The 25115-nt window shown below is 34.7% G+C and overlaps 2 protein-coding genes across 5 annotated transcripts in view; both read right to left on the bottom strand.

Moving 5' to 3' along the window:
- LOC115233254 (fatty acid synthase-like) overlaps window positions 1–16321 on the bottom strand; it is a 35192-nt gene extending 18871 nt beyond the window's left edge. Inside the window, exons 1-3 of one of the 3 annotated variants that reach the window (XM_029803560.1) lie at window positions 15668–16321; window positions 15231–15466; window positions 14890–15121 (exon numbers count right to left, since the gene is read on the bottom strand). In XM_029803560.1, coding sequence (XP_029659420.1) covers window positions 14890–15121; window positions 15231–15466; window positions 15668–15836 — 637 coding nt within the window. In that variant the 5' untranslated portion in view covers window positions 15837–16321. Of the gene's footprint in view, window positions 1–7087; window positions 7094–14889; window positions 15122–15230; window positions 15482–15667 lie in introns of those variants that run through there. The other 2 variants (XM_029803559.1, XM_029803561.1) reach the window with 2 other exon arrangements.
- A 5119-nt stretch (window positions 16322–21440) lies between these two features.
- LOC115233256 (integrator complex subunit 1-like) lies at window positions 21441–22512 on the bottom strand. Of its 2 annotated transcripts, none has more exons than XM_029803563.1 (3): window positions 22399–22512; window positions 21838–22323; window positions 21441–21595 (listed from the first exon to the last, which is right to left on the bottom strand). In XM_029803563.1, exons 2-3 carry the CDS (start codon window positions 22285–22287, stop codon window positions 21452–21454), a joined length of 594 nt encoding a protein of 197 aa, XP_029659423.1. In that variant the 5' UTR covers window positions 22288–22323; window positions 22399–22512; the 3' UTR covers window positions 21441–21451. The 2 variants fall into 2 exon arrangements, with proteins under 2 accessions (XP_029659423.1, XP_029659422.1); XM_029803562.1 differs by having other exon boundaries at window positions 21838–22303.
- Between the last annotated feature and the right edge of the window lie 2603 nt (window positions 22513–25115).

Raw genomic sequence — 25115 nt, 5'->3', positions numbered from 1 at the left:
TCTAAAAAATTTAAAAGGAGCGCAGCACGAAATCAGCATTTCATAAGCCATTGCACACCCTCCCGAAACCGCGATTAAATGCAAGACATGCAATTCGTTGCAAATATACAATTAAGACATCGCGATCTACTACCGAAAATCAACCTACATTTAGACAATAAAAACAGAGGTAACGAGTACCTCGGGACTGTACTCCGAATCTAAATACTGACAATTAAACACGAAGAAAGCAGTGAGACTCCGCTGACGCCGATATTCTATTACTACGAAGCATCGCCAAGCAGATATTGTAAGCTGCAAAATTAATCATTATTGCACGGAACTTTGTCTCGCGTTTTTCGACATTCAGAGTCCAAAGATGAACCGAATCCTTAGACCATCCCAACAGTCTCATTGTAGCCTGAGCGGCGCAACACATGCATCATTTTCATGATAGACTTGATTTGATCTCCTGCGTGTTAAGCGACTCTCGCGAGTTTTTAATTCAATATTTCGAATAACTGCATAAATTTTTCGAATGTTGTTTATTTGGATATTGAGCTTGGTAAAGTGCAGTAGCTTGATAGTAATTTTTATGACACTTTTATCGAGAATAAGCAACATGTCAACAATTTCTGAAGAAGTATATAATCAGCCATAATTATTATTCCCAAAGTTTTAGTTACGAAAAAAATATAAATTTAGCGTTTGAAAATGATTTTTAAATTACTAAATTTTTAAATAACTGAAAACTTAATAAAGTAAATGAACTACAAATTTATCAGCATAAAAAGAAGAAAAGATAATTCTAATTATTTATAAAACAAATTTGTGCATGATAATCGAAATTTAAATAATTCCGGAGATATGGGTCTTAATCTGAAAAATCATTGAAAAATGATGCAATAAAAAATTATCCTTGACTTATTGGAAAAATTTATTTACTAATTTTTTATGACTAATGTTTCCGAAAAGCGCTAAGAGTAGGATAAAAAAAATATTTTCTGCAGGTTTAGAAAAAATTATGCGAGGCAAGAGAAACTCACGTTAATAAAGTACTCCATCGTGAGAGGCAAAGAGACTCACGTTAATAAAGCATCTTCGTGAGAGGAGAGAGGATTCACTTTAATAAAGTGCCCCATCGTGAGAACGAACCTTTTGTAAACTCTGAGTTTGAAGAAAGTTCTTCTTTTTTCTTCTTTTGGAAAACAAATTCTTCTTTTGGCTGAAGAAATGGTAAGATAGTTCGTTGTTGAAGAACTATTCATAATTCTGACAATATTAATTTTTTGAACCATGTTTATTCGGACTTTTTCCCCTCATGAGTACTGCCCTTAAAGTCTGAACTCTTTTTTTTAATACTCTGTATATATTAATATTTCGTCATATCCTTATAAGATCTCAAAGTCTGGCTGGAACGTTCAGGGCCACCCTGTATATTATATATATTGTGACGTGACGTCTTTGATCGTCCGTCACAAGGGGGGAATAGCCCGGCTGCGTACGGTCGCGCACGCCTCCGTTCTCTCGATTTAAGGAGAGGTTCGGACGCAATCTCGCGATTTTGTTGCGTTTTTTTGTGATAATCTAAGAGAATTAGCTTAATGGCGATAAGCAGCAGAGAGAGTGACGAGATCTCATCCGAGGACAGCAGAGTGCACGAGAGGTTAACATTCAGGACGAGTAAAGGTCCGATCCGACATACACGGAGCACGCCAGGTAATGGCATCATGGTTTTTGAGATCACCTATTTAATCATGACAGAGAGTAGTCGCTGTCGCATTTTAAGAAAACCGCTGCCCACAGGATACGAGGATGCCGAAGGGGAGGGACCCTCCGCATGTTACTTGCATGGGAACCCCGACACGGAGGTATGGGACTGCGTCCGGTGCATGAGTCCGGAGCTCCGACCCGGATGAAATCCAAAATCGATAATGCAATCGAGAAGGAGACCATCCGGAGTCACGAAGGGACAGAAGAGGTCCGGATCAGTCTGTACGCTGCCGAAAAATGTCCTCCACGTCCCAAAGGGAGAGGCGAGAGGAAAGACGCTATTGAGGACCATAAGATCGATATCACGAGGGCTGCAAGGAACAACAAGATCACGCGACGATCCTGAAGATCCGGAAACGCCACAAGTGGCCTACTGATAAATTAATATGCCGACGTATCTCCTACCTTCCGCTCGTCACTGTTCGGCGGACCAGCTTATAGAGCGAAAGTCATAGTGAAAACTATCTCTACGAGGCAAACCACGCGCTAGAAGCTGGAAACCGATGAGACAGATGTCGTCCTGCTGTAAAGCCGCTAAGTCCGAGTTGTGGTTCGGATGAATCGTGCCGTTTATTCATCGCTGTCGTAAGTTACTCTGGTCTTTTCCGAATTTTTGCCGTACTTTCGCATTTCAGATTAAATAGCATGGCCAAACCGGCTTATCCGGGCCTTCCTTGTATCGTGTAAGTACTCTCTCTCCCAGGAACTTCGCCGCCGACAGTCATATTTGTATTTTTTGATTTATCATTTTTGTGTCTGATTATTGTCTTGCAGCGAGCTCATATACCGCGGATATTTCGCGTCTTGAATATATCTCGTGCATTGTGAAAATCTCGCCTGCCGTGTAAGTGTTGTATTTCCGGTATATTTTAGGTAATCAGTATTTCACAGATTATTTGGAGAATTTATCGATATTATACAATTGTTATATTGCGTGGAATTGTAGTATCCTCAGATAATTGCGTCACATTAGTCGCGTAATTACGATTCTCTCTCTTCTGCGCAGCGCCCGTCATTTGCTGTCGTCATAATAATTGTAAAATCGGAAGTTAGAGAAGAGCCAGATCCAAATAACGATATTGAGATTATATCCCGGCACTACAAACTACTGTCGCGAATAACGGCTGCTATACGAGCGCCTTTGTATTCCGTCTTGAACAACATCTTTATAATTGTGGGCGAGCGCAGGTTATCTGTATCGAAATCTAAGGGATTTTTCGTCGCTACCGAGGCCTGAACACGCTCCGCACGTCAGGAACTCGCATCCACCGTATAATCGATCTTTACTTGCCCGTTCCGTGAAACGCGATACTCTTGCGCTCGGCCACGTTAACACGTTGAGGCAGACGAACAGGCCGAAATTTTCGAAATTATTCTATTTTCTTTTCAACCACTTAAACTTGTTAATATATTATTATTTTGTTAAGTCTTGGTTTCTCATAAATTTCTGCTTGCCTATTTCGATTCTCTCCCATCCCGTTCATACGAATGGGCGCCGCTAAGCTCTCACACCCGTGTCGCAACCTCACCGTAGGGACCGCCCCACCACGCGCCGAATCGCGTGAGTGGGAGACCGGCCGGTGCGCTCCGCCGGTCCGCCGGGTATATAAAGCGGCCCGGCGAACGCATCAGCACCAGTTCCCGATCCAGAGTCCTGTCTCGCACAACTCCTGATCCGTAACCGACTTTCGCTAGTACCAGGCAACGGACTTCCCGGTTGCTGGAACAGCACATCTACGTACAGGCTATGACGTAGCGACTACGTCTGTGTTAGTAAGTCCCGCGGTAAGTGGTGGGGGCTCCCACTTCCCACGAACTGGCAGCTCTGCATCTCGCATCCTTGCTAAACCAGGCCACGGGCTTCCCGTTGTTAGGCCGGGCTTCCCGTTGTTAGGCCGGGCTTCCCGGTTGCTGGGACGGCACATCCTGCAATTCCGCTAAACCAGGTCACGGGCTTTCCGGAAGCTGGGACGGCACATCCTGCGACTCCGCTAAACCAGGCCACGGGCTTCCCATGGTTATGCCGGGCTTCCCAGTTGCTGGGACGGCGCCTAGACTGTAATACCGTTCTATATATACCGCGTCCAGATAGAAAGTAAGACCTGTTGTCACTCATTCTTTGTAAATACCGCGTCCGACTCTGATTATCTTGCCTTGTAGATATTTCAGTAACTACCGCGTCCGCTAAGCCCTCGTGCTGTCCCGCTTTTCTGTGTATCCCATGTAGCAACTAACATAAGACTTGCCGCTTGCTTGTAAATACCGCGACCGCATTCTCTTATGTAACACCTAGACTTCGTCTACATAATCGTCGCTCGCTTCTCGAGGCTTGCATGCGCCCGCTTACATCACGCCGCTCCTGCGAGCATTAGTGCGCACCGCTCTTGCACGTCCGCTTTGTAAATATAGCTTTGACTGTTCGATCGGAATAAACTGTTTCATTATACCAAGGAAGAGTAAGTTCGAGTTTCTCCCTTCTCTCGAATCCTGGCACCGGCGAGCCTGATCCGCGGCGTCGGGAAAGATGAACCGTTACAAGCTATCTACCTCAAGGTGGTGTGGAAACGATAGCGTTTTTTTGCTACGAAATAATTTTATTTCGGAAAAATATGAGTAGAACCATCTCAAGCAGAACACAACGATTACAAGTTGTAATCGTTACCTCATGTATCAAAATAAGATATTTTATTTTGATACATAAAGCGGGAAACGTTTATGATTTTATACTAGCGGATTTTATACTAGGCTTTATACTCTCTTCGATATGCGTATTCGAATATTCTTGTACGAACATTTGTCGCAACCCTGACGAAGGAACCAAAAGAAACCGATAGAAAACGATTGCATTGATTTCTATAGTAATTGTGAATAGTAAATTAACGAAAGCTTATAAGCGTAAATTCACACGATAGATTCTTTATGTTTCTTTTTCATAAGTATCTCATTTTCAGCATTCACAATTCTAATTTCTTATTGTCTTGTACCGTAGTTATGAATCTTACATTGATGAAGGATCGTAAATTCACGGTTGATTCTCGATCGTTTCCTTTCGTAAGTATATTATTGCAGCATCAAATTCTCTTATCTTTCTTATTGTTTTCTTTTCCACGAAATGTGAAAAAATAATTAAAAATAATAATAAAATAATAATAATAATAATAATAATAATATGTTACGTCCTGGCGACTTCACGATTCCTCCCTTCCGCGAAGTTGCGGCAATGATAAGCGATCGGTAATAAAAATGAGTCGTTCGGTAAATAGAACATCTTGCGTCACACATTCCTTAAACATTTAGTCACTTATCAATATCTATATCTACGAGTAACCGTGAGAAAGACGCGAGAGACCGGTGACGAAACCGCGCCGGTCGCCTAAAAATAAATAAAAACCAGTAGATACCCTCGCAGTAGAATTCTCCAGCGGAATAAAAAGCTGATACCAAAAAGATAATAAAATTCTCACGAAAAATCTGATGAATACAACTAAATCAATAATGACGAAACTTCTGTGACGTCACATTGAGTAACGACAGAAAGTTGGACTTTGTCTAATCAGATCACGGGCGTAAGGGAAACCTAGAGCTCAAGGGATTCTGAACTGATCACCAATCGACGATCATAATGAGTGAAAATTTGAAAAGAAGGAGAAACACCCCGCCTAATGAGAACACTGGCACAATTTTTAATTCGTTAAAGTTTTGGAAGATTCCCACTCTTAGAAATTAGAATACACCCCGAAAAGAGAGATATAAAAAGAGGACTCGAAGGGACATACGATCACTTACGTACTTGCTCTCCAGCTTCGACATAGTCTTATTAAGTGCCTTGGCATCGCGATACGCAAATCAGAGTTAATAGAGTTATACCAGTGTCCTCATCCAGCATCATCGTTGGTCAACCGCAACCAGAGCGACCCACAAGGCACGAAGCCAGTCTAACTATAAAACTTGCACCTTCCATCTTCGAAATAAAAAGTAAGTCACATTCATCCATTTCACTTATACCATTAACCCTCGCAATAAATAAGCGCTACATTACACTCACTCTGGTTTCGTAGTGAAAACCAGATTCGGTACTACGTATACTATAACATCCAGCCGAATAGCAATTCGCAGGAGTCGGAGGACTTGCCGTCCGTTAAACTGCAAATTTTGCGACACGCATGTAAAAGATCCACTACGCGTATCCACCGAACCTACTCTCCCTTCCTCGCCAAGATACTCCTCCCCCAGTTACTCCCCCATCTACTTCCCCGACTATATCACTCCTGCGACCGAACTTCCGCTTTCCCCACGTTCCTTCTCCTTACTATCCACCATCCTTTTGAACAATTCATCCCCATCTTCCTCACAGTGTTCAGAAGCAGATTTCATAAAAGCTATAGAGGAGTTCTGCAATGAGCTACCCGACTTAGAATCCGCTTCATCCTACCAAGATTAGAGTAACTAAAATATTTCCCTTCATTCCCCCCTCCATGACTCCATATTTCCTTTTTCACTCACACACACACACACACATGTTTTTTTTTATTTATTTAATTAAATCATGACATTGTATCACCCAGTCAGAATCTAAATTTAACAGTAAAATCATTTTATTGCTCGTTCGACCCGATTCCAAACGCCACGAGACGTTTAATTTCGGGACAATAAAAGATAGTTGTTGCGCCCTTCCGTCGACTCATCCTTCCCCGAGTCTGGACGTAACAAATATTTAATAATTAATTCTTTTTATAATTGTTTGGCAAGCATTTAATTAACATTATTTATCTAAATCATTTAATAATTGTTATTAATGGCCGCTCATTGGTCGCGCGTACCCCGACTCTTGCCGCGGGGCCCCCAAACTTTTTATTGTCGTGCGACAGTGCGAAGTTCGCCGCTGGCATGCCTAGAGCATACGTCCTACGGTCTAGCCGCGCGAAACGCGCGCTCATTCGTTAATCCTTTTTAATTAATATTTCAATAACTATTGCGAAAATTGCAAAATGGTACAGGAATTTTCTGTTCAGTTTATTGTGCTCTATCTGCTCACGAGCGTTGTCAAGGGTGCTTTGGGATGTGATACCCTGTATATACAAGGTGTCTGATAATAATCGCCCCGCCCGTAATGTGCAGGTAGAGCGGGTTAAACTGAGCATGAAAGTCTTTTACCATTTTGCGATTTTTGTAATAATTATTGAGAAATTAATTAAAAAAGATCGACCAATTCGCGCGAGTATAAATACTTTATTATAGTGTTTTGAAAAAAAACTCTTCTCGAGATAAGCTACAAGAATATGCAATAAAAAATAGAGAGTTCCATTTAAGAAAACATTGATTACATTGTCCTGACCTTGAAAAGGTCACTGAAGGTCAAATCCATATTTTCATCATGTGGCCTCCTCAACCCATGCAACTTTTGTCTGAAACATTTTTCCGTATTTTTCATATTTTTCGAAATATTCGCCTGTGCTCTTTAAACTGGGACACCCTATACATACACTATACAGGGTGAGTCTTTTTAATCTTAACAAGCAAATATCTCAAAACCTGTAAGTTTTAGAAGGAAACCTTTTAGACAAAAGTTGTTTGGTTTTGAGGGGGAAAGAAGGTAGGAATATTAGTTAGACCTTGGGTGGCATTGTTAAGGTCATATCAAGGTCACATTGAATTTTATAAAGTGAAAATTCTATTTTTTATTGCATATTCTTATAGCCCTTGTCGAGACCTTTTCAAAACTCTATAATAAAGTATGTTTTCATTAAGTATTTTTTGAGTTATTTTATATTTTAATCTGACATATTTTGATATCTTATTGTAATATTTTTATTATGTACAGAATAATGAGACAAATTAATTAGTGTAAAAAAAACCAATTGTTAAAAAAATACATTTAAATAATTACATACTTTTTCTCAAAAACAATTATTTTTTTATACCAATTGACTTGTCTCATTATTCTGTACATAATAAAAATATTACAATAAGATATCAAAATATGTCAGATTAAAATATAAAATAACTCAAAAAGTACTTAATGAAAACATACTTTATTATAGAAATTTGAAAACGTCTCGACAAGGGCTATAAGAATATGCAATAAAAAATAGAAGTTTCACTTTAAAAAATTCAATGTGACCTTGATATGACCTTAACAATGCCACCCAAGGTCTAACTAATATTCCTATCTCTTTTCCCCCTCAGAACCAAACAACTTTTGTCTAAAAAGTTTTCTTTTAAATCTTACAGGTTTTGAGATATTTGCCTGTTAAGATTAAAAAGGCTCACCCTGTATATAGGATGTTTCCTAATAAGTGGGAAATATTGCAGTGGTAGATTCAGGATACAAAAATTAGAAAAAAAGTTCATATAAACATATGTCCAATGTGACCTTGTTTCCGAGTTACAGTCTGTTTTATTTTCCAATATTTCTAACTTTTTCGTATACAAAAGTTTAATTCTGACTGCATTACCATCGGAAAATCCATATGTGAAATGCATGTCTGTCATTTCGTTGTTTGACCAAGCCAATTTTTACTTAAAACACAGACTATTGCGTTAATAGCGCTAAAGTACGATACGAATACTTTATTTTTATTGAGCATAAGATAGGAACCGTACCATTTACAAATAACACGTGTTTATGTTTATAGATTAGCAAGACCTCAAATCTTTCAAATCTTGCAGATAAACAGCAAACCGATAACCAAGTATGCTATCTTAACTCTGTTAGAAAATAAAACAGGCTGTAATTCGGAAACAAGGTCATATCGGACATATGTTTATATGAACTTTTTTTTTATTTTTGTATTCTGAATCCACCACTGCACTATTTCCCACTTATTAGGAAATAGTCTCGTGACGCGTTGCGCCATCTTTGCCTATCCGTTGTACCGAACTCATAAGTAGCTAACTATTCTCAATTGTTAAAAGAAATAATTTTGTGCAAGTCATTTCAAATCATATTTCGCGGTTTTGGCGGAAATAAATTGAATCACTTTGGTGAGATAGCGCGGGAGAGCAATCAGCGGACTGGTGCTCCTGCGTACCAAGGAATCGATCTCTTTCCTTTGCGATCGCCCCTAGCGTGCGGACAGCGTAGAAGCCACGAGCGAACGAGCGATAAAAGCGAAAGAGCGTAACAATAAATACTAGAATAATAAGATAATAATGAAAGAGAGTTTATTGTATTATTACGTTATATTATATAATATTTCTTTTGTTTGTACTGATTAAATTCACATAATAGATTAATATGAACGAACGGTAATATAACATTCTTTGTGACATAAAGAAAGGTTATTAAAATTTAATCCCGCGGTGAATTCTTATGTTAATATTACACTACAGTTGAATGTACAAAATTTGGTTGACAGATTAAATCTTTAGACAGCAATCATTCTTCTTTATATCGAATACCTCAATAAATCGAACAGGTTATGGGGCCAGTGTGTCGATATAAAGAAATCTTAAAAGAAAAATAAAACAGACACATAGAGAAAAATGAAAAGAGTGTTAAGACTGTAAAATTGACCAAATTAAACTAGAATATAAGCATAAAGCAGAGTCGAAAAGACGTGGCGGAAAATAACAGCCGTAGTGAAACAGTACAAAAGAAAGGTAAACAACACGCGCGTGATTTGATACAAAAAAATAGAGAAGTTCGATAAACAGAAAGTCAAAGGTACTAGCGTTTGGATATTTGGAAATAAAAGTTAAATTTAAAGCAAACTGTTGAGAAACCAACATGGCAAGATCGCTCGCGGAAGATTTCGTATATAGATCGTCATATAGATTCGTTATATAGATAAATTAGCAGATACTAAAAATTGTCAAACCTGGGAAATGAGTATATTGTTTCGCGCAAATGACTTATTTGAGATAGTTACGACAATAACGGATGAAGCGAGAAGGGACGCGGCGTGGAAAAGGAAAGACGCACATATTCAATTGTACGACATCGTACGAAATGTGGTCATAAATTTTGAATATTTATGAAAGAGAATCGGAACAACAGAAATGTAACCTCTTACAGAGTTTTTATATTGCGGCTTATGATAAGGGTACAGATATTGCGACGTACATTAGTAAATTAAGAAATATTGCGTATAGATTGAATGCGTTGGATACAAAAATTGATGATAGCATGTTAATATCAAAAATACTGTCTACTCTGCCTGATAATTTAAAGCATTTTGTAAGCGCGTGGGACTCGTCCGAAATAGCTCAAAAACCAATGGAAAATTTGACTGCCAGATTAATTGCGGAAGAAGCTAGAAATAGCTCCAAAGATGTAGAATACAGTAGCTTTTAAAATTACGCAAAAATGCTATAATTGTAATAAAACCGATCATTTCGCGAAAACATGTAGAATCAAACAGAAAGAAAAGAACAAAACAAAATGCTTCAAATGTAACAAACAAGATCATATCGCCAAATACTGTACAGAAAGACGAAATAGCTCCGTAGACGGATGTAGTATTTGTAAAAGAAATAATCATAAAGAAAAAGTCTGTTATTTTAAAAATAAAAAAGACAGCAAGAGAGAAGACTCGGAAAAGATAGCGTTTCTGACAGGCAAGCTGCGAAAAATAGATACCTGGATAGTCGAGTCTGGCAGCACATCAAACATGACAAACAACAAAAACTACTTCAAAACCATGGAAAAGATTGATGCAGCGATCGGAGTAGCCAAACTGAACGAATCAATGGTGGCCAAAGGAGTTGAAAGTATTGAATTCGACGAATGCAAGCTGAAAGAGGTAGTATACGTACCTGACCTAAGTGCGAATCTGCTATCCGTAAATTCAATAACAGAAAACGGCGGTGAAGTACTGTTTACGAAAAATGAAGTGGTTGTAAAACATGAGGGTAAGACCATCTTAAAAGGCAAAAAACTCAAAAACGGTTTGTTTCAGATTAAATTGAAACCACAAAGCAGATATAGGTCATATCTAACAGAAAACAGTAAAGTTGAAGCAATGACCTGGCATAGAAAAATGGAACATATTGATCCAGGAAATTTGAAAAAATTAACAAAGGTGAGTGATGGAATGAACATATCCGCTGATGAACTGAAGAAATCCTGCATGGTCTGCCAAGTATGTCAAGAAGCAAAACAGACAAGAACAAAAATGGAAAACGACAGAGCAAGAGCAAGCAGACCTCTACAAATAATACATACAGATCTCTGTGGACCTATAGATCCAGATACTTGGGACGGGAAAAGATATCTCGTAACCTTTCTAGATGATTACACGCATTATGTCATAGTCTTTCTGGTCGAAACAAAATCTGTAGTACCGCAGATAATTAAAGAATACGTGATGAGAGCGGAAGCACATTGGAATATGAAAGTATTAAAATTACGATGCGACAATGGAAAAGAATACATAAATGAAAATGTAATATCGTGGTGCAAAAAGAAAGGAATACAATTGGACAATACGATACCATATATGCCTCAATTAAATGGAAAGGCAGAAAAGTTAAATAGAACACTGATGGAAAAAGCAAGAGCACTGCTGTTTGACTCGGAATTAAATAAGGAGATGTAGGACGAAGCAATCTATACTTCAGCCTATCTACTGAACAGAACTCCAACAGAAACACTAAAAACCACACCATACAAAATGTGGAAAAAGCGAAAACCGAATTTGAAATCGCTAAGAATATTCGATTCCAAAGCATATGCGAAGATTTTAACTCCATTGAAAAAGCTAGATAAAAGAAGCGAAAAGCACACATTTGTCGGATACGCACCAAATAGTTACAGATTGTGGAATCCAATTGAAAGGAAAATAATAATAGCAAAAGACGTAAAATTTGAAACTTCTGAAATGAAAGTTTAAAAGGGCACAGAAAAGAAGCATATAAATTTGAAACTCGACAGAGAAGACGAAGAAGAACAAGAAAACGAAATACATCCAGAACAGGAAGATTGGCTAGACGCTGAGGAAGAAGTGAACACATCGGAAGAACAAGAAACAACAGAGGAAAATGAAGACGAAGACATCGACGAACAAATAAATGATGAAGACTTAAGAGGAACAGCAACAAAATCAGAGAGACAAAGAAAACAGCCGGATCGTTATCGTGATTATGTCATGATGGCATATACAGAAGCGGTGACAGGACCTGAAAGAGATAACTGGATCAAGGCAATAAAAGAAGAAAAACGCTCACTGGAAGATAAAAACACATGGGAAATAGTGGAAACTAAACAGGCAAAGTCACTGAAACCACTGAAAAGCAAATGGGTGTTCAGAATAAAAAGGGATGTCACATACAAGGCAAGACTTGTTGTGAGAGGGTGCAAACAATAGTATGGAATAAACTATGAAGAAACGTATAGCCCAGTAATAAGTATGAGCGCTCTACGAAGTCTATTTGCTATTGCGGCAGCGAAACGATATTCAATTGTTGCGTTCGATATAAAAACGGCATTTTTATATGAAACATTAGATGAAGAAATATATATATATCCACTGGACGGATACAAAGTCAGAAATAAATACTTTAAATTGAAAAAGGCACTATACGGGTTAAAACAAGCGCCGCTTAGCTGGAATAAGAGATTTTCAAGCTTCCTACAAAGGAAAAAATTTGAACCACTCAAGAGTGAACAATGCCTCTTCAAGAAAAAAGACAGTGATCTAATACTAGGAATCTACGTACATGATGTGATACTAGTAGGAAGCAATCCGGAAGAACTAGAGCACATAATTAAAGAACTGAGCAGCGAATTCAAGATGACAGTTGTGAGAAATCCAAAGACATTTGTTGGACTAGAAATAACGAAAATAGACGAAGGAATAAGACTGACACAAGGCGAATACATCGAGAAGATGCTGGAAAATACGGCATGAAAAATGCCAAACCAGTAAAAGTGCCACTACTAAAGGGAGAAGAAAATAAAATGTCACCCAAATATGAAAATTTCACGTACAGAGAAATGATTGGAAGTCTGCTGTACATATCTTCAAAAACGAGGCCAGATATCTCATATGCAGTAAACTACTGTAGCAGATATATTGAGGATCATTCGCAAGAAAATATCAACGATGTCAAACACATAATGAAGTACCTAAATGGCAATAAGGAACAAGAACTCAAATATAGAGACAACAATCAAGACGATCTGCTTGAAGCATATTGTGACGCAGACTTCGCAGGCGACACAGAAACGAGACGAAGCACAACAGGATTTGTCGTATTTTATGGTGGAGCAATAACATGGTGTTCAAGGAAAAAATCAATCATAGCACTCTCAAGTACTGAAGCGGAATATGTGGCAGCCGCGGAATGCTGCAAAGAACTTATATACCTGAAAACATTGTTCGAAGAACTGTCAAATAAATCAATAACGATAGAATTAAATATAGATAATCAAAGCGCCATGGCATTAATTACAAACGGAATAGTCAATAAAAGATCGAAACATATAGATATTAGATATCGATTTGTACACGATTTTGTTAAAAAGAAAATTGTCAAACTAAAATATTGTCCGACATGCAAATTGCAAATGTTTTCACAAAGCCGTTGAATATACAAAAGTTTGAAAATTATAAGAAAAATATTATGTAATAATTTACGAAATAACGCACGAAATTAAGAGGGTGTGTTGAAAGAAATAATTGTGTGCAAGTCATTCCAAATCATATTTTGCGGTTTCGGCGGAAATAAATTGAATCACTTTGGTGAGATGGCGCGGGAAAACAATCGGCGGGTGCTCCTGCGTACCAAAAAATCGGTCTCTTTCCTTTGCGATCGTCCCTAGCGTGCGGACAGCGTAGAAGCCACGAGCGAACAAGCGATAAAAACCAAAGAGCGTAATGATAAGTACTAGAATAATAAGATAATAGTGAAAGAGAGTTTATTGTATTATTGCGTTATATTATATAATATTTCTTTTGTTTGTACTGATTAAATTCACATAATAGATTAATATGAACGAACGGTAGTAACACTCTTCGTGACATAAAGAAAGGTTATTAAAATTTAATCCCACGGTGAATTCTTATGTTAATATTACACTACAGTTGAATGTACAAAATTTGGTTGACAGATTAAATCTTTAGACAACAATCATTCTTCTTTATATCGAATACCTCAATAAATTGAACATCAATTATAACTCAAAAACTAAGCTTTGGATAAAATTCTGTAAAAGAAAAAATTGTCTCAGAATTCGCTCAAAAATGTGATATTTCAAGGATATCAAGTTGTTTTGAATCAGCCTGTATATATGTATATATATAAAGATCGACGCTGATTGGCAGACTTTACTCAATATTAACTCCTTTATTAAGTGTTATAGAAAAAAATGTTACAGGACTTTTCTGTTCAGTTTACTGTGTTCTATCCGCTGACGAACGTTGGCACAATCTTTACTGGACAGGGTGTCTATACACCCTGTATATATACACATTGTCGAACAATTAAGTTTCGAGACTGGCTTCGTATTTCCGAACATTTGGATCCGTTTGTGCTGCCATTTTAGGAGGTTATTCACAACTCAACACGTGATGCAAGTTTTAAATTATTTGGTTCAATAGTTAATGAGATACAGTCACGCAAAGTTGTATTACAAAATTTTATCTAAAAATCGGTGTAATAGAAGGAATGCTTGACAACGCGCCAACATTAAATTCTACGTTAAATTAGAGAAGTCTCCAAAAGAAACATTACAAATGATTCAACAAGCCTACGGAAAGTCAGCTATGCATAAGAGTAACGTTTCGAAAATACAGATGACATAAAAAAAACGTGAATCAAATTGTGAAAGGGCTTGCTTCAGAAGACTAGGCTTGTTGAATCATTTGTAACGTTTCTGTTGGAGATTTCTCTAATTTAACGAAGAATTTAATGTTGGCACGTTGTCAAGTGTTCCTTTCATTACACCGATTTTTAAACAAAATTTGGTAACACAATTTTGCGTGACTGTATCTCATTAACTATTGAACTATAATTTAAAACTTGCACCACATATTGAGTATTGAGTTGTGAATAACCCCCTAAAATGGCAGCACAAACGGATCAAACGTTCGGAAATGCGAAGTGAGTCTCGAAACTTAATCGTTCGACAGTGTATATATGTATACGATCTGACAAGATATTAATTAATTCTAGTAAAAATTTTAGTAAAAATACCTAGACGAGAAAACTGCAGAGTTACGACGGGATTTAAGCATAGCTGTGAGGTTCCAATTATCGCATCTTCGCATCGACCTGACATGATATCGCGATAACCAAGAGCCATGGCATAAAGACTAGAGCTACATGCCGTATCGACTGTATAGGATGGTCCTTTCAAATCCAGCAAATTTGAAATCATATTTGCTGTCGTAGATTTGCTACATCCAACGATGCCTAGACCGTCTACCTAATTATAGGATATAAGCAATAATAAATTTTTACATATGTGAACAAATTTGATAATTCTTTATTTCAACTATCTTCCCCTATATTTATAGATCAATAATTTTCTTTACCTGGAGATTCTCATACATAAATTTGTTTTGCGATTCAAGAAAAGATGTCCCTATGATAACGGCAGTATTTTTTCCTCGCAATTGTTTTGGATTAATTCCTGCATCGATTATTGCTTCGTATGTATGTTCCAATAACATTCTCGTCATAGGTTCGAGCGTGTGTACTTGTTTGAAAGGTACATTGAAAAAATCAGCATCGAACTTTTCCACATTATTAATTACTCCCATGCGTCGTGCTAAATCGGGATGCTCTAACAAATTATATAATTTCATAAAAGTTATAACATTTATGTAATAAAATTTTTAGTAAACATTTAATATGACATTTTACTTAAAAATATTTTCATAACATATAACTGTCATTTTATTGAAGAGAGAGAAAACATATTTTACATTAACCAATCACAAGTAAATGAAAAATTATAAATTATAATTACCTATTTTCCATCGGCAATGATCTGCTCTAAGAAGATTAACTTTGTTGAGTAAATTTTCTTGTAACTGATTCATGTTGTTTGAATCTGGAAATCTACCAGCAATACCTGAAATAACTATTTCCTTGCCAGAATCAATATTAATGCACGGTCTGTATGTTTCTTTCATCATGATGTCAATAATTTTCGTATATGTTAATCCAGAATAATAGTAAGTATATGTTATATATTTTGTTCTATTTATGATGCTATCAACACTATAGACTTGATATTTGCGATATCAGTTGGATACACTTTGTACTGGAGATGAAAAAGTAATTAGACAATACAGCGATAAACCGTTACTTATATAAGCAGATCTTTCCTTCTAATTATTTAAATTTTTGCGACTGCATAATTACCACTAATGGGTCATTTGCATTGTATTTTTAATCTTCTTTATAACTTTGTAATTCGAAGCATTTCCAATTGAAATCGTATATGTCATTTTATATAAATACGTACAATGCTGGATAACATTTTTTATAATTGTATTTATATATATAAAATTGCATATAAATATTTTTAAAATATAAGAAATATATACTATTTAAAATAAATAATATTGTTTACTTTATTAATACGCATTAGGACTGTAGAATTATGAAATTTGTGTGTTTACTAACTCTATTTTTTATTTATAAAAAATAATAAGTTATTCATTATTTAAAATTGTTTTAGTCAAATAATAAATTTGATCAAAAGTTTTCAATATGAATATTTCTATCTCTTTTGTCGTAAGTGTCTTATAAAAATTTAATGCAAATAAATAAAATTAATTGGATATATTAACATTACGTATACTACACATATAAACTGAAATAAACACAAGTTTTTACATATATAAGGTGTTCAAAAATAAAATATAAGGGTCCCCTATTCGCTATATTTACCACATTTTTTTCTATAACGCTTAATAAAGAAGTTATTATTGAGTAAAGTCTGTCAAAAATCAGCGCCGATCTTTAGTCGCGCGCCTGGTAGTGCGCATGAGCGCTCCGTCGCTACGACGCGGCGGCACACATTATCAGGCGGTCGGCTCACCGACGAGCGTCCGGCAGCTCTCTTAAGCTGGCAGGACCAAATCAGCAGAATCGAATGCAACCTATCGGATTATTTTGTACTCGTTTTGTACTAATTTGTACCACAAAAAATAATTTTGTACCTCGTGCCATTTAAAAAAAAATCGTGACGTTGCTAGCTTAATATTAAGCTAGCAGAACCAAAATAAAAAAAAAAATAAAAAAAAATAAAACAAAGCAGATACAGTTATCGCTGAATTTGTACTAATTTGTACCACAAAAAATAATTTTGTATCTCGTGCCATTTAAAAAAAAATCGTGGCGCTGCTAGCTTAATATTAAGCTAGCAGGACCAAAATAAAAAAAAAAAAATTTTTAAAAATTAAAACAAAGCAGATACAGATAGCGCTGAATTTGTACTAATTTGTACCACACAAAACAAATCAAAATATTTCCATTATCCCCTTAAGGGGTTACATACCTTTGTCGCGCGCAAGAATGGCCTATTTCCGGGAATTTTTTTTCGGTAAATAATGCAGTAATCAATACAGAGTTTTTTTTTATTTTATTTGTTATATATTTGAGTATATGTATATAAAAAATTATTAAGTTTCATAAAAAATTGTAACTTTTATGGCAAGTTGCATGCACCAATGATGAGCGTTCATGATCCTAGTGTCTGCATGATTTTGCATTGTAGGTTAGTTCGATCTGAAAAATAAAAATATTTTCTTATAAAGAAATGTTATAGTTACGATCTATCGAGGGGGATTTTTTAATTTATAAAAATTCACGAAATTAGACAACTTGAAAAAAAAAGTTACAATTTTGCCTCAAAATTTGTCCACCTTTTTTGTTATAAAAAAAACAAGATCAAAAATCAGAAAAAGCTCCCGATAGATTTTAGAGAATTTTATAAAGAAAATTTTTGTTAAAATTTTATCCAAAAATATTAAAAATTCGCTGAGTTATCTTGCAGACACTGACAAAAAAGCCTTGATCCTAGCGTGCATCAACCGGTTTGCGTCCTCTTGCTGACAATAATCGTAAGCGTTTCGTCCAATTTGTATGCCCAATACATCTAATATTCGAAGATAGGCATCGGCTCCGTCATTGAAAGTACTCGCAGCCACATAAGCAGCAGTTTCAATTATTCTAAGGCTGCCAAAAGTCGATTTCGCAGCGATCTTCCAAATTTTCTGATTATAGCTTTCATTATTGTTTTGTATATAACCTCCTAGACATCTTTGCAGCAATTCTTCTTTACTTAGGGCTCCGTACACAGGTTTAATGGCTGTTTGAACGATTGCTGCTCGCATTTTCGTTCATATCTTTGTCAATTTTGTGAATATTTTAATGCGCTTTGAATCATTGATTTTTTAAACTATATACGATTTAATAAGCCGATAAAAAAATCGATTTTTTTTACTCGACAAAGGTATGTAACCCCTTAAAATAATCCCTATTTCAACCAACCTCAAGAGCAAGACTTCTCCACCGATCTCTTAAGAACTAAATCACTAAAATCAAATTAAATTTATCGCATTATTTAGTACTCATTTTCTACTATTTTGTACTACAAAAAAAATTGTGTACCTCTTGTCAATTAAAACAAAAATAGCGCGTGGCCCTGCTAACTTAATATGAAGCTAGCAGTATAAAAACCATGAAAAAACGGAAAATAAAAGTAGATTTTATTATTTTATTACTGAATTCGTATTAATTTGTACTACCCAAAAAAAAAATGATTATATTCGATATTTAATGATTCATAATATTTTAAGATTTAATGTTTTATGATTCAATTATAAATTATATTTAAAAACTTTTATTTATTTTTTTTTAAAAAGTAAATTAAAATAAATTGTTTTATAGCGCTTCACAGTAAAGAATATAACAGGTTTTTGTTGTGTTATACTTTTTTTTTTAAAGAAAATATTAAAAATATACAAAAAATTTTGTAATGGTGCTTTTAAAAATGCAACTAAAAAAAATCGATTTGATATTAAAATGGCAACTTGAAATTTTTTTTAACTTGGTAAATGTTTACCTTTACACAGTCCATCTCAAATGACTTCCGGTTGATCTTGACGTTGACCTTGATCTCTAAGGAGGTGGGATGGGTTGTATAATGGTAAACATTTACCTTTAACTCAGTTTTTTTCTTTCAAAATGTGAAAAAAATTGTTATAAGAAAAGAAAATGCATTTTTGTCTTTAAAAACAAAATTTATATAAAAATATACGATTTATTATTTACTTGTTTTAATTTTGCAATTAAATAAAGATAAAAATGTTTGCATGTTTGGAGAAATAAATATATATTTACATTACTATAAATTCAATAAATAAATCCAAAAACATATAAATTCAAAAACATTACAGTATAAATTATATGTATTATAGATGCGATATATTATATCAATATTATACAATACATTATAAAAACAATATATAAAATTATTGAATAATCTCGGCAGTCATACTATACTAAATCGAAATTTTTCATTTTATAATCGACATAAAACAAAAGAAGCGATCGCGTTGCCCAACTAATACTTTTCAACACAAAACAAGAGAAGCGTGATCCTGCCGCTTGGCATTTATTTCAAGTGTATTTCTATCAGTGGCAAACAAAAGACTATCAGTATATTCCCAGATAGCAAAATGCTAGCAGCATGCGCGCAGATTGGCAGCAAATTTAATCAGAATTCCATGCCAAAACCATAGCCATCTGTGACCACATTAAGCTCAGGTTTTGTCGACAGACCCTGCTGACAAGCAATGTAAGCAGATTGGCAGCAGAAACCGAGCAGAATCTGCGCACATAATTTGAGAACAGATTGACAGCAGAAACCGAGCAGATTCTGTACATAATCAGCTGTTTTTAAATAACCGCGACGCGCCTCGGCTTTTTAATAATCCCTGACCTACACTGCTATTTAAATGTTATTTTCTATTGAGAAGGTATGTAAATGGAGGAAATTTAATTATAAATTATTTTATATATTTTTTATTCGTATATAATTGGCAGCAGAAATCACGCAGAGCCTGCGCGCAATCTGACGGCAGATTGACAGCAGAAATCGAGCAGTTTCTAGACATTTATATAAAATGGTACATTTAAATGGATTTAAACATTTAAAAGGTCTCGATTCCAAGTAGCAAAATGACAGTAAATTTTGGTCACAAAATAATCAAATAGACGTCCTAAAGTTAGATCTCATAAGATTAAAAAATGACGTCAATAGTTGATATGTCACTTTCACGAGATGTCATTTTCTGACGTTTGTATTCATTTTCTGACAGATTCTGTTTGATTTCTACTGCCAATTTACCATCAGATTGCGCGCACGCAGATCTTGCTCGATTTCTGCCGACAATCTGATGTCAAGTCATGTTAGCAGATCCTGAGCTCGATTTCTGCTACCAATCTGCCGTCAGATTGCGGGCGCGCAGATCCTGCTTGATTTCTGCTATCAATTTGACATCAAATTGCGTTGTGCAGATCCTGCTCGGTTTTTGCTGGCTATCTGCTATAATAATTCTATGCAAATCCTGCTCGGTTTCTGCTACTGATCTGCTGTCAAATTATGTCAGCAGGTTTTGTAACATTTCTGCTGACATTCTGCTATTATTATTTGATATAACAGACTTTGTATACAATCTGGAATCTTTCTGCTGACAAAAATTTGTAGCAGACGTTTGGCAAAATCTGTTCGAACAGACTTGGCTATCTGGGTTGGGCAGCTTATATAGGATTAGATCGATATTGTTCATTCTTTAGTCTCCAACAACTCGTCAAAGCAAACGCTAAAATATATAATTTTTATCATGCCTCCAGTATGTGGCAGACCGGGAAAAGTTAATCCCGAAAAAATGAGAGAAGCAATCTTAAAATATAAAGATATTGTAAAAAACAATACTAATATTGTTTCTAAAACGTATGATGTGTGGAGTGCTATAGCGCAAGACTTAAAAAATGAAGTGACCACTAATAATTTATATCTATTCACAATGTGCAATCGATATAATGTAAAAGATATTATTTTTGATAAAGTTTGTAATGAAAAAAATGTTTCCGCAAATGAAAGTACATTAAGTGATTTGAATTGGAATGAAAGCTCAATAAATGTTTCGTCGGATGATAGCACCATAAAGAATTTTTATATCATTTCTTTACTGAGAGAAGAATTCACAAATCTATTGACAAAAAAAGTATACAAGCGTCAAATTAATAACAGAGGAAAGACATATTATCGCTTGCGTAAAGTTTTACAACCTGGCAAGTGGTAACGAACGAAAGAAGTGATAACGAACAAATTTTGGGAAGCTACGCATATGAAATGTGGATTCCAATTTAAAAACCATTACATTTCTGCAGATGCTAAATCTGGTACTATCAATGGTAAGTTGATTATTAATAGAACTTATTTTCGTTAAATTTATTCTATAAAATTTATAATTAATAGGCTCTGGTAATTTTGACTTCTAAATATATAAATAAGAAATGTAAAAAAAATAAATTTAATTGTTTTCACTTCTATTTAGATTGTAATTTTAGAAAGTAATTAAATAGCATCAAAAAACAAAATATGAATATATAGATATATAAAATAATGAAAAAATAAATAAATAGATAATAAATAGACAATAAAAAATATATAATAAATATATAAATAAATATATAAATAAATAGATAGTAAGTCACGTATAATATGTGCATTTTAACAGAAAGCAACATACTGCAGAATTTGTGCATGCTTGTGTAGATATTTCAATGCTCGTTGTGGATCATGTGATATGTATGACTGTAATAATATTACGAATCTGTTCAACAAGGAGCTGAGGTCTTTCACATGGCCGTAATTCTGAAAATGATATTGTATTGAAATTAGAATAATATATTTGAAGGATTTGAGTCAATAATCAAGAAAGCAAGATGCATTGTGCAAATTTTATAGTAACTAATAAAAATTGAATCATACATAGCATTTAAATAAATCATGCTAGACAATCAGTTTATTCTTTTGATTTTTTGTAGTTTTTGTAGATTACAATTAAATGCGATTTCTCCTCTTTTACTAATTTAAGATTACACCAATTGTAATACCTGAAAGCATTGGAAGTAATTTCCCAATGTGTTTTCCAAGGGAATTTTGTGCTGCTCGTTAAACAAATGTGGTTGCAACAGCTCCAGTAGCCCCATTACTTGAGTGAAGAGATTTAAATGGTGGCCGGATCTAAATTGACCGAAATCAAGATAACATCTTCCCATCAGGGAGGATGCCAACATCGGCAATTGTCGTAGCACTAGTATAGGATGTACCGCGGCCATTTTTCTCGCGCAGAGTTCAAATTCTTGGGACTTGGCGTTCCAGGATTTTTGCCTCGGGGTCGCCGCCAACGCAGTCAATAAACAATGGCTCATGCAATCGAGCACTGAGCCCGTCCAATCGGTTATCTTCGCTCCTTTGACGAATTTGTTCGCTTGGAAAGTGTCGAGATAGCAAATAACTTTCGGAATTTTCATATACATGTGTAGCAAAAACTGATGCGCCATATCCGCCGAGTCTAAGCTGAAAATTAAGTACAATCGCTTTATTTGGGTACATTAAATCGGTTGAACGATAAATCGCGTACTATAAAATATATAAGATGGCAAAATTCGTACTCCGTGTTGTCCATTATACGTTCCGCTAAGTAATTAACTACACTGGAGATCAAATCATCTTCAGTGGATATACAATGTAAAAGTAGATCGAGTCTGATGTCCATCCTCGCAAGAGCAGCGTTTCTAATATATAAATAAATAGATAATAAATATAGAAATACATTAATAATAAATAAATATATAGATAAAAATATATCTATTTGATAATGTTTTTTTATTGTCAGCTTGACAACATCAATATTTTTTATCCAAAATGTCTTTGGCTATAATTATAAACCTTTTTTAAATAAGTAATAAGAGAGCAGTAAATTTTCTCAGATAACATATGTAATATATGTAAGTTTTGTCAGATAATATACATGTTATTTACATGTCTACACAAAATGCATATAAATTTATATACCTTCTAATACAATTACATAATATACAATTATATACAATTAATATAATAACCTTTTTTGATTAAAAAATATGTTTTTTTTTAGGCTATTGCAAATGTGGCAGTACATTAAAATGTATCATAGAGGATGCTGATCTATCCGATAATAGTGTGAAATTGAATTGCACATATACACAAGAAAAAGGAAATTGCAAAAAACGATATTTGAAAAATCCAATAAGAACAACTATTGGGAAGGAATTACAAAATAAATCAGTTCATGTGTATCGTGCAGAAAAAGCACACATGCTAATGGCCGAGGAAGATACAGAACCTCCTCATTTATACAATTCTGCTGTTTTACATGTAGCGAAATCGGAAGCAACAATGGCAGATTATATAGATCCAGATGCTCTTAAAGCATTAGTTATTTTAAAATCATCATCATTGCAGAATATAATCCATAACATTGGATTAGATCCCGTTTTTGTGCATTACTGGAGCAATCATCAATTAAATGTTTACAAAAAATACGCCGTTGAAAACGATGCATGTATATCTACCGATGCAACCGGCAGTATTATTAAACACTTATGTAAGGTGGATGGATCAATATCAAAACATATTTTTTAATATCATTGTGTCATCAATTGCAAAAGTGGACAATTTTCAGTTTGTCAAATGATAAGTGAAAGTCATAATGCAAACTCAATTCATTTTTGGTTGGCAGAATGGTTACGCTCTGGTGCACCGGTTCCCAAAGTGGTATGCGATTCATCAAGAGCACTATTAATTGCAATTATTCGTGCGTTTACAGGTTACTCTAATATCGAAGATTACGCGGATGCATGTAAAAATTCTAGTTTACCTAAATGTTATATAAGAATAGATGTGGCACATTTTATAAAAAAATATTCAAATTTTTTAAAATCATTAAATAAGAGAGTAAAAATGTTTTATCTTGGTGCGATTGGCCAGTTAATACTATGTAGAAATATTATAAATGCAAAAGAAATAATACAATCCTTTTTTGTAACAGCATTATCAGAAACCGATGGAAATTTATAAACTGGTAATCTTACGCAATGTGATAAAGCACGTACTAAATTAATAAATTTAATGACTAATATTAATGAGTTACAAACAGAAAATTTTGAAACTGATAGTAATAACAATAGTGTTATATTAGAAATAGAAAATATGACTGATATAGATAGCTTTCATAATCTATTTGAAAACTCGTGGACCATGTGGGGTAAGCAAATTTTAAATAATGTTACATCGTCGATTACTTCAAACGAAGGTAATAGAATTAATCCACTTTATTTTCCACAATTAGTTGATCGTCTTATGGTTGATATTAGATTATTACCTCTTTGGACAAATATTTACACAGATACATTTGGTTATGGTCGCATACCTGCTTCTAGTACATCCGTCGAAAGTGAATTTAATAAAATAAAATCTTTACTGTTAAAAAATTGTCCACTATTGCGCATTGATTCATTTATTCAAAAACATGTTAATTATTTACATGGTGTCATGAAAATTGTTAATGCACATAATCAGAATCCATCTACGGACGATGAATTCCATGTAGCAACAATTAATACATCTTTAAAAGAGTCTACAATTAATAATCATTTATCAGATACAAATAATTCATGTCCTGCATGCCAGAATAACGATCAACCAACAAATGCGCATATTTGTTGTTTATGTGAAAAATATGTTCATGCATTGCCTCAATGTTCTTTACCATTTGGCGACGATGAAGAAGGTTACGGCCAACGTCGTATATGCATGATGTGCAAAAATATAAAAAATGTAAAAAATATTTTGGCAAGTCGTGAAGTGGAAAATTGGCGTGGTTTAGAAACAGCAAAACCACATAAAACTAAAGCATTATATCTCGGTAAAAGTCAACATAAATTAATAGATTCGTTGACATGTAAAAAAGCAGTAAAAATACCTATTTTAAAAAACGGTAATAATCTATCTTTAAAATCTTTAAATATAAAAGATGACAATTATACTATCACTAATACTTGCGCATTCGACAGTATATTTCAAATATTATTAGCTGCAGGACATGATTTAAATAATATGCAAATATATATGAACAAAATAGCAGAAACAGATTTATTTTTTAAATTAATTATTAACTCTATAAATAATGGAATTAATCTGCCTTCGTATAAATTACGCGCGCAGATACTTTTGGAAATATTTCCGATTTCTGATGTTGGTGATTGCAAATATGTGAATTGCGAGACAAATGTAGGTTATCTAGCAAGTATTCTATTAAAAAATGTTCCAAGTTTTGAAGAGACGTCTC

This window comes from Formica exsecta, unplaced genomic scaffold (assembly GCF_003651465.1).
Source record: "Formica exsecta isolate Colony F162 unplaced genomic scaffold, ASM365146v1 scaffold167, whole genome shotgun sequence".
NCBI lineage: Eukaryota > Metazoa > Arthropoda > Insecta > Hymenoptera > Formicidae > Formica > Formica exsecta.
The sequence above is the reverse complement of the archived record's forward strand: the minus strand, read 5'-3'. Positions and strand labels throughout refer to the sequence as shown.

Excerpts from the sequence above, each read along its gene's own strand:
- LOC115233256 (XM_029803562.1), bottom strand. The coding sequence starts at position 22,502 with ATGGACATCAGACTCGATCTACTTTTACATTGTATATCCACTGAAGAT. Across the intron at positions 22,304-22,398 it reads CGTATAATGGACAACACGGA|CTTAGACTCGGCGGATATGG; the intron begins GTACGAATTTTG and ends CTTAATTTTCAG. Across the intron at positions 21,596-21,837 it reads ATTACTTCCAATGCTTTCAG|AATTACGGCCATGTGAAAGA; the intron begins GTATTACAATTG and ends TATCATTTTCAG.